This window comes from Saccopteryx leptura, chromosome 1 (genome assembly GCF_036850995.1).
Source record: "Saccopteryx leptura isolate mSacLep1 chromosome 1, mSacLep1_pri_phased_curated, whole genome shotgun sequence".
Lineage (NCBI taxonomy): Eukaryota > Metazoa > Chordata > Mammalia > Chiroptera > Emballonuridae > Saccopteryx > Saccopteryx leptura.
In genome coordinates this window covers 72,956,666-72,972,303 of record NC_089503.1, presented here as the reverse complement: position 1 = coordinate 72,972,303, position 15,638 = coordinate 72,956,666, and the positions used below count along the sequence as shown (strand labels likewise).

At 36.7% G+C, this 15,638-nt stretch overlaps 1 protein-coding gene across 3 annotated transcripts in view; it reads right to left on the bottom strand.

Moving 5' to 3' along the window:
• The window catches only part of TMEM135 (transmembrane protein 135), a 379,338-nt gene that overhangs the window by 16,192 nt on the left and 347,508 nt on the right, over window positions 1-15,638 (bottom strand). For all 3 annotated transcript variants that reach the window (XM_066370393.1, XM_066370383.1, XM_066370402.1), the window contains 2 exons: window positions 3,059-3,205; window positions 382-451 (listed from right to left, as the gene is read on the bottom strand). In XM_066370393.1, coding sequence (XP_066226490.1) covers window positions 382-451; window positions 3,059-3,205 — 217 coding nt within the window. The remainder of the gene's footprint in view (window positions 1-381; window positions 452-3,058; window positions 3,206-15,638) is intronic.

The following is a 15,638-nucleotide window of genomic DNA, read 5'->3' as shown; positions in this document are numbered from 1 at the left end:
ATCCACTAGCACACAACATAGTTCAGGGGCCTTGTTCTAGTTTGGATTCCAATGAGGACACTAAGTTTGTACAAAGTACTAAATGACTTTTTTTTGCTGTCTTTTTTGTTGTTGTTGCTTTACCTTCTCTTCTGCTTTGTAAGTTTTACACTAACTTTTAAATAAGCAAATTTTTAAATTATTTAACAAAAGATCTGATAAGTGAATCTTAAGCTAAATTGTTACCTAGTTCTCATAAATTTCTTATTCTTCAGGTTAAATGCAAAGAATGATAGCAATTATTGTCAACTTTTCCATTTACTTTGAAATTATATTTTAATAAATAAGTGATTTCTATATATATCCCCATGATTAATGAAGAAGATATTTTTATATACTTACTTTAATGCAATAAGAGATGCAATTATCTTCATAGTGTTTGCAACATCTATGCCTTGGTCCATGCTTACATCTGAAATTAAAGCAAAAGCTAGTTATAATTAAAATGTGTGTGTGTGTGTGTGTATACACAGATCTGCTTAAACCTCTAAAAATGCAGAAAACATAACCTACTTGTTTCTAAATGTGTGCATCTTTTGGTTTCTTAGGACATACAGAAGCAATAATAAGAGATCTTTTTCTTCCTTGCTACTCACCATTTGACACATTGTTTAAATATGTGACTGTAGTCAAAACACTTGCATGTGGAACAGAAAAACCATACTGGTAACTAACTATCTGTGACGAAATATTAAAAATATGTATACATGTATCTCTTTACTCTGCCAGAACTTTTAGAAGCTTTAAATTACTTATTGTAGAAAATAATTTTCATATATCATCCATGAGGTCAGCACTTGAGCAAAAATCATAATGAGAATGTGTTCAGGTTACAGGAATTTATACTTAATTATATTTGAGAGAAAACATCTGGAAAAGAAACATGATACAGTATTAGAATTGAAAAATAGTTTTTAAAATAAATATAGATATAGATCATGAAGGAATTCAAAAGTAATTTTTTTGTGATTTAACTGTAAAGCACTTTAGTTCTCTAGTGTTTAATAAACATTTCTGTTGGGAAGACTACTGTTCAAGACATACTTATTCTAATTAAATATTTGGTATGCTGACTCCAGACCATTTTTATTCACGCTAGGCATAAAAGGTTAAGTAAAATACCTAACATGGTGTAAGTTGTCCCCTTTTCTCTTTGAAGAGCAGTCTTCGTAATTCTTTCAGATTGCAGTTAATTAATTAGCTTCATGGTTAGAAACACATTAGAACTCTTTCCTACTTAAAACAATTATTCACAGAGCAATATTCTGGCTCCATAACGCTCTAATTCCATTAGCAAACTAATTAGCAAGACCTTTCCCAAAACCTAATTCTGCTCTGCAGATGGAGTACACAGCAGCCTTTTCTACTCAAGGGTGACAGCAATAGTTCATATCAACCATAGCACTTTTATCGTTAGAATGATATAACATATCTGTTCATGGGAAGTTGTTGAGTGATTAAAGCTGGGGGCCTGAAAAGACGTGAATCAGAGAACAACTGCCTTATGTAAACCATCACTCTTCATACATCTAAGTGTCCTCTCCAAACCATTTCTCAGCCATTGCTACCAGAACTACACAGAAATTATCAATCTCTCTTTTCTAGTGAAGTTAAATTCTGATCCAGTGGTCGACAAACTCATTAGTCAACAGTGCCAAATATCAACAGTTCAACGATTGAAATTTCTTTTGAGAGCCAAATTTTTTAAACTTAAACTATATAGGTAGGTACATTCCTTATCGAGGTAGCACCCACATGTGGTATTTTGTGGAAGAGCCACACTCAAGGGGCCAAAGAGCCGCATGTGGCTCATGAGCCACAGTTTGTCAAACTGTCATTTAATTTTCCCTTACGCTTTTATTAAAATGACTTCTTAAGTCCTAGACTGCTCATCTCCTGTATTATCTGCGTTGCTTCTGTATATCCAGCATCTGCTTTCACGCCAATGAACTCACTGAGGCTCTTTGACAAGTTCTGCCATGATGTGACCTGATCAGTTCTGATACCCATGGCATCATTCACTCATAGAATACAGTCTACGATCCCCCATGGCTTTTGTTGACACGATGTCCACTGAGAAGGATCCTTCCCCCTTCTCTCCACTGAGATAACCCATAACTATTTTGAACTTGCTTATACGATCACTACCATCTACTATTCCTTTTTTCTCTTAGCTTCTGTAGGTGGTGTATGCCAAAATGAAGAGAGAGTCTTTAAAGTTAGTAAAAGTTTTGAGACCTACTCTGTGCTCATGAATGTGAGGCAAGTCATATTATATCATTTAATGCATGCATCACTCCTTAATAGAGATGACTAACCTTGGTTAACCAATAAGGACATTGGAACGTAGTGGTTAAATCAAAGTTACAAAGCCAGCAGGGGAAAAATGAGAGTCAAACACAGGTTTTCTGATTTTTGAAAGGGCCTCAGATTCCCATAACTGATGCCCTAACTTTCTGTATTGCCCACTCATGTCATACATCTCCATCCAAAATGATTTTTATTGACAGATCTAATTTTGAAGAATTAAATTTATTTTCTTAAATATCTATACCTGAAATATAAATGATTATTTATATGAAGTATAGACTTCTTTGTATAATATACAAACAAATAATTATTTCCAAAGCTCTAAAACTTTTGCAAAATATCCTTTATTAAAGTTTGCTCCTTATGATTTCTGCATCATATTGAATCTCTCAGAACTTTTCTTTCTCCTTTCCACACTTAGCACATTCGATTAGCACATATTTTTTTCCTGAAGTTCCCATTTTAGCTTCCTGCAATTCTGCCTAGTTTGAAATACAAAAGTATTTCAATTCCATGTAAACCTATTTTAAAAGAGTATGATGGTCTATAGTCTTGCCAAAAATAATAACATTTAGTTGCCATCATTTGCCTTTTATAAAATTCTGCACATTTCTGGTAAAAACAAAAAATACAGAAATACCTTGGCATGGTATAAATATCATATAAAACAATGACAAAGTGTGCTAAAATATCAAGATAAAGAACTCACACTGAATCCACAAGCTTCCTGACTAGAGCAGTTAAATTCATTCCTCTTGATTTTTCCTCCTGTTTCTCTGTCTTTTGTTCTACTTTTGCATATGCTGTCTCTGGTGCGAACGAATGTGTGGGAATTTCTTCCTTCCCTACAATGAACCTAAAGACAAAAGCACAATATGAGGCATTTTTCACCTTAAAAAAATCAATGAGAAAAAATATTGATTTTGTTTCTATATCGATAAACTTTGGAAAGTACATTATCATTTCAAAAAATATTTTCCACAATTCATAGAAAAACTAATTACTGTTTTTAAAATAGGCTTTTAAAATCTAAATACTCAAAAAATGTTAAGTAGTCATTTGTTGGACAATGCAGGTATTTTAAAATTAAATTAACCAAGTAAAATACAGCCTAACACTTTTAAAAAGCACCCTTTTAACTTAAGCCACCAATTTAAAAAGTATTACACACCTTTAATATTTTCCAAACTAATAAGCAGATGAACTATCAATTTGGGTTTACTAATTAATGACAAAAACTCATTTTTTCTCTAAAACCTGATTATTACAACTGAATATGTTTCTCATTTTTCACTTTGAATTTATATCTAATGTCATTTTAAACAGCCACCATGTCATCATGTAAGGTTAGGAAATAAGAGACTAAAGAATGAGAATCAGAAAATGGTTAAACATGTATGCTTACATTATTTCATGAGAAAAATCTTAAATTTAGTGTTATTCTAATCTACTTATTACTTTTTGGAAAAACCTAATGCCCAAGAGAAAACATCATTTCTGTCTCATTAAAACTAGACAATATTTTTCCTAGGACAGTACAAAAAAATGTTACCACCATTAGATATTACTCAATCAGTATCCTTCATTGAAATTTCCATTTCTGCTATTTGTACCTTTACTTATAAGAGTCATTGCTCTTCTAGGCCCTGTCCGGTTGGCTCAGTGGTAGGGCGTCAGCCTGGCGTGCAGAAGTCCCGGGTTCGATTCCCGGCCAGGGCACACAGGAGAAACGGCCATCTGCTTCTCCACCCCTCCCCCTCTCCTTCCTCTCTGTCTCTCTCTTCCCCTCCTGCAGCGAGGCTCCATTGGAGCAAAGATGGCCCGGGTGCTGGGGATGGCTCCTTGGCCTCTGCCCCCGGCGCTAGAGTGGCTCTGGTCACAGCAGAGTGACGCCCCGGAGGGGCAGAGCATCGCCCCCTGGTGGGCGTGCCGGGTGGTTCCCGGTCGGGCGCATGCGGGAGTCTGTCGGTCTCTCCCCATTTCCAGCTTCAGAAAAATACACACACACACAAAAAGAGTCATTGCTCTTCTAAAGAATAACTAAGCATTCCTAAGAGAACTCTACCTGATGAATTTTCAGAAAATATCATAAAATACAGATAAAATAGGGGCTCAATAATACTACACTATAATTCTGGAATATGAGACCTATGACAAATAGATTAAGAAAATTTAAACATCTGTAAAAGATATAAGCAAAAAGATGTTACTATCAACAAATGCAATCCATCTCATTCAGATAAACTTGGCAAAAAAATTAGCTTATCAAATTGTAAGGGGTGTGCAATGAGATTGTTTGTCACCACAAGGCAGCTGTGCATTCTTGGTAATTGTTAGTCCAAAAGAATTTTGTTCTTGATTGTGGGTGTGCATGGTAAGTTTAAGATCTGTACTATTGTTTTTACAAACAGGACAAAAGTACGCTAGAAGAGATACAATGATCTCTCTCACACATTTCATATAACTGTTGGTATTTTGGCCAGGACTGCATCTTAGATTAGAAGTCATTTCCTTGGAGATGCTGCCTGTGCCCCAAATTGAAATTAAGAATCTTTCGTTTGTGTTCATAGCCCAATGAAGCACCTTTTTAGTGGTTTACACCCCATCAAACTGTGAGATCTTTGAGACTATATGTATCTTCTTTGCTACTATATCCCAGTGCATAATATACCACTGGGCATACAGTAAATACTTGTAAATATTTACACGCTGTAAGAATAAACATAGTAATGCCTGACCAGGCGGTGGCGCAGTGGATAGAGCGTCGGACTGGGATGCAGAGGACCCAGGTTCGAGACCCCAAGGTTGCCAGCTTGAGCCCAGGCTCATCTGGTTTGAGCAAAAGCCCACCAGCTTGAACCCAAGGTCGCTGGCTCCAGCAAGAGCCTACTCGGTCTGCTGAAGGCCTGTGGTCAAGGCACATATGAGAAAGCAATCAGTGAACAACTAAGGTGTTGCAACGCGCAATGAAAAACTAATGATTGATGCTTCTCATCTCTCTCCGTTCCTGTCTGTCTGTCCCTGTCTATCCCTCTCTCTGACTCACTCTCTGTCTCTGTAAAAAAATTTAAAAATAAATAAATAAATAAAAGAATAAACATAGTAATAACTAGCACTTTCTGAGCATTTACTCATGACAGGCACAGTATTAAGCCTTTTACAAATATTAAATCATTAAATCCTCATACCAACACTATGAAATAGGTACCATAATTTCCACGGGACAGCATAAAAAAGCATCATGTCTACAGTCAATAATATCAGTATTTATTTGAACCTAGAACTGTCTGATTCTAAAGCCTGGGTTCTTAGTGACCAAGCTCTGCACACTCACTGTTTTAAACTATGATGAAGACTTAGTATACCTTCAGACTCCCACTGGCTCTTCTCCCATGGTTCTGTCATTTATCTAGAATTAATAACTACTTTTTCCCGAATAATTTCCTATATAATACAGATAACAGTTTAAGTAAAAATACAGCACTACAGCTCTTTATTATAAGAGGACTTGAAGAGGCACAAAAATATCGGACGCATTTTGATTTTTTGCAAGGATACTGGGAGCCTAAGGAGAGACAGGAACAAAAGCAAAGTTTTCCTTTAGAAAAACCAACTTCTGGCTGTTATCAAATTTCAGTTTAACACAAATCATTTAGAGCCAAAGATAGAGCTATTTTCTAAAAAGTTTAATGATCTTTTAATAAAAAAAAAAATAACATGGACAAATTATTGCTGTGTATTATGACTTGTTACCATAGAATTTCAACAACCAAAGATAATCTTAATTCACATAGTGTACTCAATTTGTTCCCTCCAAATCAGATTCTCTGCATGAATTCTGATTTTCTGTTATTAGTACCTTTCCTAAACACTTAGGTTTTCCATACTGGATTGGTATTGAGGAGTGGAGGGAAAGACAAAAAATCTCATCTCTACCCCTCCTACCAGCTTGTCACGGCTTCATCTTTATATCCTTAGTTACAGTACTTGTGTTCAGCTAGTCTTCAAGTGGTTCTCACTGACTGTTGTTCTATGAATTAGTGGTAATCTTGATGGAAGGAGGTGAACACAGGGTTTGCCTATGTCATAATGACAGGAAGTATGTTGTTATTATTCTTATAGGTGCTAAGTCTTCAACTTTACTTGAAGAATAGTTTCAGATAACTGTAAGAAATGTGGAAGTAAACATTAGCAAAAGCATGTAAATTGTAAACAAGAAATGTGAGAAAAGAATGGGAAAATCAACCTTATTGGTATGAAAAGTTTATATTAGAGAATAAAAAGATATTTTTTTATGATAGGCAGAGTTCAGACAGATTACAGAAGACTAAAAAAAGCACACAGGATAGACTTAGATTAGATAAGATGGGCAATAGGGAGCCATTAAGTGTTTTTAAGTAGAGTAGTAATAGTGTTCTAGAAAGATCAATCTGGCCACAGTATTTGGGACATTGAAAAAGAGAAAATCGGAAGGAACAAAGATGAAATGATGGGGACTGGGATTTGGGTGAACATGGAGGATTAAAGAGGAAGAAGAAATGTTGAAACTTGCAGTGGAAGATAACGAAGACCTAAATACTGAGATTAGATTGGTGGAAGGGGTGGAACTGCGGACCAGCAGGTCCTACTCTCATGGTGCGGCAAATCGGGAGGGAGCTCTGGCCCCATAGCTCAGTTAGTTAGAACAAAATTGCGATTTGATGCCCAGTTAGGACACATACATGAATCAACTATGATGGCATGAATAAGTGGAACAACGAATTGACCTCTCTCTCTCTCTCTATTCCACTCTCTAAAAATCAATTTTAAAAAGAGGACCTAAGAAAGGATTTGTGAGGGATACCTCGGCTGCAGAGTGTTCTCTGAGGAGTGAGGGGTCTTGGCCCCACAACAAGTAGGTCAGTAGAGGGCAACTGTGCTCAGGACAGGAGTCCTTGTAACATCTGGGTGTGAAAATCAGCAGGAAGTGCATCCAAGTGAGAAGAAGGGCTGCTGGAGGCCAAGGCATTCCTCTTGAGGGGTATGCATGGACTCACTCACTCACAGACTTAGTCACTCCAGGCTCCAGTGCAGGAGCAGCAGCTGGAAGAATACCAGGGACATAGAGGGAGGAAATGAACTGGTTGGCTTCAGGGAAAGGGCTGGTGGGGCAGGGGACAGGCGTCCGGGCAGCTGTCTCTGGAGACTGAAGTACTGACAGGAACCATTTCCTTGCTGAGCCCCTTCCCCCAACCAACCAGCAAGAGCAGGCATGCTTCCCCTAACCAACCAGCAAGAGCAGGCATGCTTCCCCCAACCAACCAGCAAGAGCAGGCATGCTCCAAGTCTAAACTCCCCACTAACTTGGTGAACACCAGTGTCCCAACCACCTGGTGATTCCCTGAGACCTCACCCTACTCAAATCACATACTGGACCCAAGCTGCTTCCAGAGGCTTTTCCACACATGTAGCCTACCTTGGCTCCTTGTGGACTTTCCTAAGATCTCTAGAGGTCGCCAATCCTCAAACAAGCAGCATCTGGCCTTGGTGTGCCCTGTACCTCTTGCTAAGTAGCCCCAAGCCTGGCACAAGGGGCAACTGGTCTCAACATACATTGCAAGTTCCATCAGGTGGCCTCAAGCCTGGAATAAATTGTGGCCAGTGTGGGCCTAAACATAACTTAAACTAAGTGGCCAAAAACCTGGCACAAAAATGGCTGGCTTCAGCTCACATTCTGGTGCCCATAAAAGGGCCCCACGCCCAGCGTGGCAGTCAGTGTCGGTTCACAGAATAGCCTCCTCTCCCAAGCACCTCCAAACTGAGCAAAAGCAGCAACCAACCACAGATCACTTTGTAGCTCCCACTCTTCAGCTCCAAGCCAGGTACAAACAGTAGCTGACCTTGGCCTGCACCAGTGCCCCTCCCAAGAGCTTCCAGAATCAACAAACCTGGTGGCCAGCTTCAAATTATGCCGTATCAGCACCCTACCAACTTCACAAACAACCACTGAAGGGCAGATCTGGCTGGCATCATAGCCCTACTATAGCCCCACCAAAGCCCCACTAAAGCAACTGCTGCTTTGTGGGGTGGTCTGCTATGGTCACAACTAGTCCTCAGAGTCATTCAGCCTGAGGGACAACCCCATACATTGATATCCCAATAATAATCAAGGCTCAACTACAACAGAAAGGCACACACAACACACAAGAGACACACCTGAAGCACTTAGCTGAAGACAACAGAGAAACTGCACCACTGAGCCTCACAGAACACCTACTATATAAGGCTACTCCTCCTAGACTGACAGACATAACAGATCTACATAAAACATATAAACAAACACAGGGAGTCAGTCAAAATGTTAAGACAAAGAAACATGTCCCAAATGAAAGAAAAGACAAAACTCCAGAAAAAAAATTAAATAAAATGGAAACAACAAATCCACCAGATTCAGAGTTCAAAATATTGGTTATAATGATGCTTAAGGAACTTAGAAAATATATAGGTGACAACATGAACAAAGAGATAAGAAACTTAAAAAAGAGTCAGAAATGAAGACTACACTGAAATAAAGAATATATTAGAGAGAATCAAGAGCAGATTATGTGAAGTACACAATCAGCAATCTGGAAGACAAGGTAGCAGAAAACACCCTATTAGAACAGAAAAAAAAAATTTTAAATTGAGGATAGCTTAAGGGACCCCTGGGGTAACATCACACATATTAACATTCACATCATAGAGGACCCAGAAGGAAAAGAGAGCAAGGGAACTGAAACCCTCTTTGAAGAAATAATTACTAAAAGCGTCCCTAACCTGGTTGTAGAAACGAATATACAAGTCCAGAAATCACATAGAATCATAAATGTGACAAATCCAGAGACTCACACCAAGACACATCATAATTAAAATGACAAAGGTGAAAGACAAAGAATCTAAAAAGGTGCAAAAGAAAAGCAGTTAGCTATTTACAGGATATCTTCCATAAGACTATGAACTGATTTCTCAATAGAAACTCTGCAGGCCAGAAGATTTCGGCCCAAAATATACAAAGTGATGAAAAGCAAAGAGCTATAACCAAGATTCCTGTATTCAGCAAGGTTATCATTTAAAATCAAAGAAGAGATGAAGAGCTTCCCAGACAAGAAAAAGCTAGTGTATTTCATCAACAGTATACCAGTGGTATATGAAATGTTAAAGGACCTTATTTAAATAGAAAAAAATAAAAAATATGAGTAAGAAAATATAGGAAAAAAATTGTCACAAAGGCAAAAAGTAAAAGCAGTAGATCAACAAACTATAAAGCTAGTACAAAGGTTAAGAAACAAAAATAAAAGATGATGTGTAATTACAAAATAAATTGAGTCTACATACAAGCACATACAATAAGTAGAAAATAATGACAAAAACATAAACGTGGAGGGGGTGAATAAAAATTGCAGTGATTTTAAAATGTGTTGGAACTTAAATGTCATCAACTTAAAGTAGACAGATATAAATGTAGCTTGGTATATATGAAGCAGATGGTATTACAAACAAAATATCTACAAGAAATAAAGAGAAAAGAATCCAAATACAACACTAGAGAAAGTCAACACCATACAAGAAAGCAAAAGAATAAAAAAGGAACAGAGAAGAAATACAAAAACAATCATAAAACAATACTTATCAGTAATTACTTTAAATGTAAATGGACTAGATGCTTCAAAGATGCAGTATGGCTAAATGAATAAAAAAAAACAAGACCCATAAAAATGCTGCCTACAAGAGATCTGCTTCAGATCAAAAGACACACACAGACTGAAAGTGAAGGAGTGGAAAAATATATTGCTGGCAAATGGTAACAAAACAAAACAAAAAAGGTGGGGTAGGTAGTAATACTTTTATCAGACAAAACTGACTTTAAAACATGGGTTCTAACCAGAGACAAAGAAGGGCATTTCATAATAAAGAGATAAATGTAACAACGGAATATAACTTGTAAAAATTAACAGGCCCAAAGTAGAAGCAGGCAAATTTATAGAGGTGGGCAAAAGTAAGTTTATAGTTATATTGTATTACTAATGCAATAATTAACAATTAAATAATATACATATAAAATCCCATGTTTTGTGTACTCACCACTGTAAACCTACTTCTGCCCACCTGTGTGCATAGAGCAAATATTGACATACATAAAGAGAGAGATCCACAGTAATACAGTCACAGTAAGGGACTTATAAACCCCACTGACATCAACAGACAGATCAACCAGAAACTGTGTCCTTCAATAACAAATTAGACCAGATAGAGTTAATTGATATTTTTAGAGTATATCGTCCAAATGAAGCAGAATATACATTCTTTTCAAGTACACATGGAACATTTTCCATGACTGACCACGTGTTAGACCACAAAATAAGTGTCAACAAATTTAAGAAGACTGAAATCATATCAAGCATCTTCTCTAATCATAATGGTATGAAACTAGAAATCACTTTCAGAAAGAAACTGAAAAACGTACAAATACATGGAGGCTAAACTAAATAACATGCCACTAAACAGTGAATGGGATAACAATGAGAGTCAGAAAGAAATCAAAACATCTTGAGGCAAATGGAAAAAAAACAAACGCACAACCCAAATCAATACTAAGAGGGAAATTCACAGCAATATAGGCCTACCTCAAGAAACAAGAAAAGTTTCAAATAAACATCTACCTTATTCTGAAAGAATTGGAAAATAAAAAAAAAACAATAAAGCCCAAAGTGAGTAAAAGGAAAGAAACAACAAATCAGAGCAGAAATAAACAATAAAGTTTTTAAAAAAATACAAAAGATCAGTAAAACCAAAAGCTAGTTCTTTAGAAAGATAGATACAATTGATAAACCTTTTGCCAGACTCATCAAAGAAAAAAGAGCCTAAATAAATGAAATCAGAAATGAAAGAAATAATACCACCACAAAAACAGAAAAAAGTTATTAGGAAATACTAGGAAGACTTATATGCCAGTGGTAGAGCATCGGCCTGGCGTGTGGAAGTCCCAGGTTCGATTCCTGGCCAGGGCACACAGGAGAGGCACCCATCTGCTTCTCCACCCCTCCCCCTTTCCTTCCTCTCTGTCTCTCTCTTCCCCTCCCGCAGCCGAGGCTCCATTGGAGCAAAAGATGGCCCGGGCACTAGGGATGGCTCTGTGGCCTCTGCCTCAGGCGCTAGAGTGGCTCTGGTTGCAACAGAGCAATGCCCCCTGGTGGGCGTGCCGGGTGGATCCCGGTCGGGCCCATGCGGGAGTCTGTCTGAGCCTCCCCATTCCCAGCTTCAGGAAAAAGGGGAAGGAAGGAAGGAAGGAAGGAAGGAAGGAAGGAAGGAAGGAAGGAAGGAAGGAAGGAAGGAAGGAAGGAAGGAAGGAAGGAAGGAAGGAAGGAAGGAAGGAAGGAAGGAAGGAAGGAAGGAAGGAAGGAAGGAAGGAAGGAAGGAAGGAAGGAAGGAAGGAAGGAAGGAAGGAAGGAAGGAAGGAAGGAAGGAAGGAAGGAAGGAAGGAAGGAAGGAAAGGAAGGAAGGAAGGAAGGAAGGAAGGAAGGAAGGAAGGAAGGAAGGAAGGAAGGAAGGAAGGAAGGAAGGAAGGAAGGAAGGAAGGAAGGAAGGAAGGAAGGAAGGAAGGAAGGAAGGAAGGAAGGAAGGAAGGAAGGAAGGAAGGAAGGAAGGAAGGAAGGAAGGAAGGAAGGAAGGAAGGAAGGAAGGAAGGAAGGAAGGAAGGAAGGAAGGAAGGAAGGAAGGAAGGAAGGAAGGAAGGAAGGAAGGAAGGAAGGAAGGAAGGAAGGAAGGAGAAAAGGGGGAGGGAAGGAGGGAGAGCGAGAGGGAAGGAAGGGAGGGAGGGAACAAAAAAAGAGAAAATTATAGGTCAATATCCCTGATGAACACAGATGCAAAAATTCTTAACAAAACATTAACACACCAAATTCAACAATACATTAAAAAGCTTACAAATGATGATCAAGTGGAATTTATTACAGGAATGTAAGGCTGGTTCAATAGTTGCAAATCAATTAATGTGATATGCCACATAAACAGAATGGAAAATAAAAATCATGTGATCATATCAATAGATGTAGAAAAAGCATTTAATAAAATCTAGCACCTATTTATGATAAAAACTCTCAACAAAGTGAGAACAGATTGAACATACCTCAGCATAATAAGGACTTATATGACAAATCAACAGCTAACATCATACTCAACAAGGCAAAGCCAAAGCATTTTTCCTAAGAAACATGACAAGGATATTCACTTTCATCACTTTTATTCAACACAGTATTGGAAGTCCTAGCCACAGTAATCAGACAAAAAAAAAAAAAATGAATGAATAAAGGGCATCCAATTTAAAAATAAATAAGTAAAACTGTCATTATTTGCAGCTAACATGATACTATATACAGTAAATCCTAAAGGATCCACTAAAAACTTAAATTAATAAATGAATTCTGTAAAGTAGCAAATATTAAGATACAAAATTAATATACAGAAATCTGTCATGTTTCTATACACTAACAACAAACATTTAAGAAGTAGAAATTAAGAAAACAATCCCATTTAAAATTAATTTTAAAAACACCTAGGAATAAATTAACTAAAAAAGTAAAATACCTATACTCAGAAAATTGGAAGATACTAAAGAAATTGAGTAAGATACAAATAAATAGAAGCATATACCATGCTCATGGATAGGAAAAAATAACATTGTTAAAATGTCCATAACTACCCAAAGCAATCTACAAATTCAATGAAATCCCTATAAAAACACCAATGACATTTTTTACAGAAGTAAAACAAAGTATCCTAAAATTTATATAGAACCACAAAAGACCCCAATATCCAAACCAATCTTGAGAAAGAAAAAACTTAGAGGTATACTACCCGGTATCCAACTATACTACAAGGCTATAGTAACCAAAACAGCATCACTGTCATAAACACAGACACATAGACCAATGGAATAGACTACAGAACCCCAAAATAAACCCATTTCTATATGATAAATTAATCTATGGCAAAGGAGTCAAGAATATACAATGTTGGGTAAAGACAGTATCTTCAATAAATGGTGTTGGGAAAATTGGACAGAAACATTAAAAAAAAATTGAATCACTTTCTTACACTATATACAAGAATAAACTCAAAATGGATTAAAGACTTACACTGAAAACCCAATACCATAAAACTAGAATAACACATAGGCAGTTAACTCTTTGACACCACTCTTAGTAGTATTTGGGGGGTGAGGGTAAATGTCTCCTCAGGCAAGGGAAACAAAAGAAAAAATAAATGGGACTACATCAAACTAAAGAGTTTTTGTACAGGAAAGGAAACCATCAACAAAACGAAAAGACAACCTACTAGATTGGAGAAGACCAACAATACATCCAACAAGGGGTTAATATCCAAAATACTTAAGGTATTCACATACCTTAAAAAATATTTGATTTAAAAATGAGCAGAGAACCTGAATAGACATTTCTTCAAAGAAGACCTATAGATGGCCAATAGATGCATAAAAAGATGGTCAACATTACTAATCATCAGAAAAATGCAAATTAAAACAATGAGGTATCACCTCACACCTGTCAGAATAGCTTTCATCATTAAATCAACACACAAGTGTTAGAGAGGATGTGGGGAAAAGAAACCCTTGTACATTGTTGATGGGATTGCAAATTGTTGGAGCCACTATACAAAACAGTATAGAGATTCCTCAAAAAAATTCAAAGTACAACTACCATATATATGACTCAGTAATTCCACTTCTGGGTATATATCTGAAAAAACCCAAAACACTAATTTAAAAGATAAATGCACCCGTAGGTCTTGGCTGGATAACTCAGTTGGTTTAGAGCATCAACCTGAAAAGCAAAGGTTGCAGGTTAGATCCCTGGTCAGGGCACATACAGAAACAGCTTAATGTTCCTGCTTCTCTCTCTTCCTTCCTCTCTCGCTGAAATCAATCAATAAAAAATTTTTTTTTAAAGAATGAAAAGATATATGCACCTCTGTGTTTGCTGCAACATTATTTACAATAGCCAAGATATGGAAACAACTTAAGTGTTCATTAGTAGACAAATGGATAAAGATGTAGTGTATATGTACAATGAAATAGTATTCAACCATAAAAAAGGGAGGAAATCTTGCCATTCATAACATGGATGGACCTATAGGATATTATGCTAAGTGAAATAAGTGAGACAGAGAAAGACAAATACTGTATGTTTTCACTTACATATAAAATATAAAAATCAAAATAAATGAACAAACAAAATAAACAAATTCATAAATATTGAGAAATTGATGGCTGCCAGATTTAGAGGCTGGGGGAGGAATTAGAAGATAAGAGGAAAAGGTAAAGGTATTATTATATACAAATTGGCATTTATAAATAAAAACAGTCACCGAGAAGTAAAGTACAGCATAGGGAATATAGTCAATAACATTGTAAAAAACTATGTACAGTGTCAGATGGCTACTAGACTTATCCGGATGATCATTTCGTAAGTTATGCAAATGTGTAGGCAACTATGATGTACGTCTGAAACTAATAAATGTCAACTGTAATTGGTAAATTAAAAAATTAAGTAATAATATCCATATTTTTGAGCACTAAGAACCATGCATAGTTCTAAATACATTTTATACATTAACTCATTTGATTCTCAAAATAATCTTAGGAGACAATCATATAAAAGCTTCTCCTAATATTCAAGCCTACCCTAGTTTTCTCCTCCTATATTTGCAATAAATACCACACTACTAATCTTTACTAAGCATTTACTATATGTACTTTGGAGAAGAAAATAGGCAATATTCATGACATAAACTGGAAGAGCACTGGGTTTGGAGCAAGTATACACAGTCATTGGGTGATATTAAATTCAATTAGTCAAACATTCTAAGCCTCAGAATTTTCATCATATCACATGAGCATAAAAATACCCATTTCATAGAACTGTTGTTCTAGGCAAGTGCTTGGTGAACTATAAAATATAATGCTAATGTTAACCAACATTTCCACAGTATCTACCATGGACCAATTACTGTGTTAAGAGTTGAGCTATGGAGTATTTAACAATGCATGAGTACTGCCCTAAAGAATCCTATAATCTGGCACCACACAATTAAATACTTAATTTTTCAATAACTGTTCATGTGCAGCACTTTGTCCTAGTCATTTAAGAAGAGAGTTTTGGTAATTTTTTCTTTTTTTTTCCAGTTTTTTTTTTTTTTTTAGGTGAGAGGAGGGGAGACAATGAGGCAGACTCCCACATGCACCCCAACCGGGATCC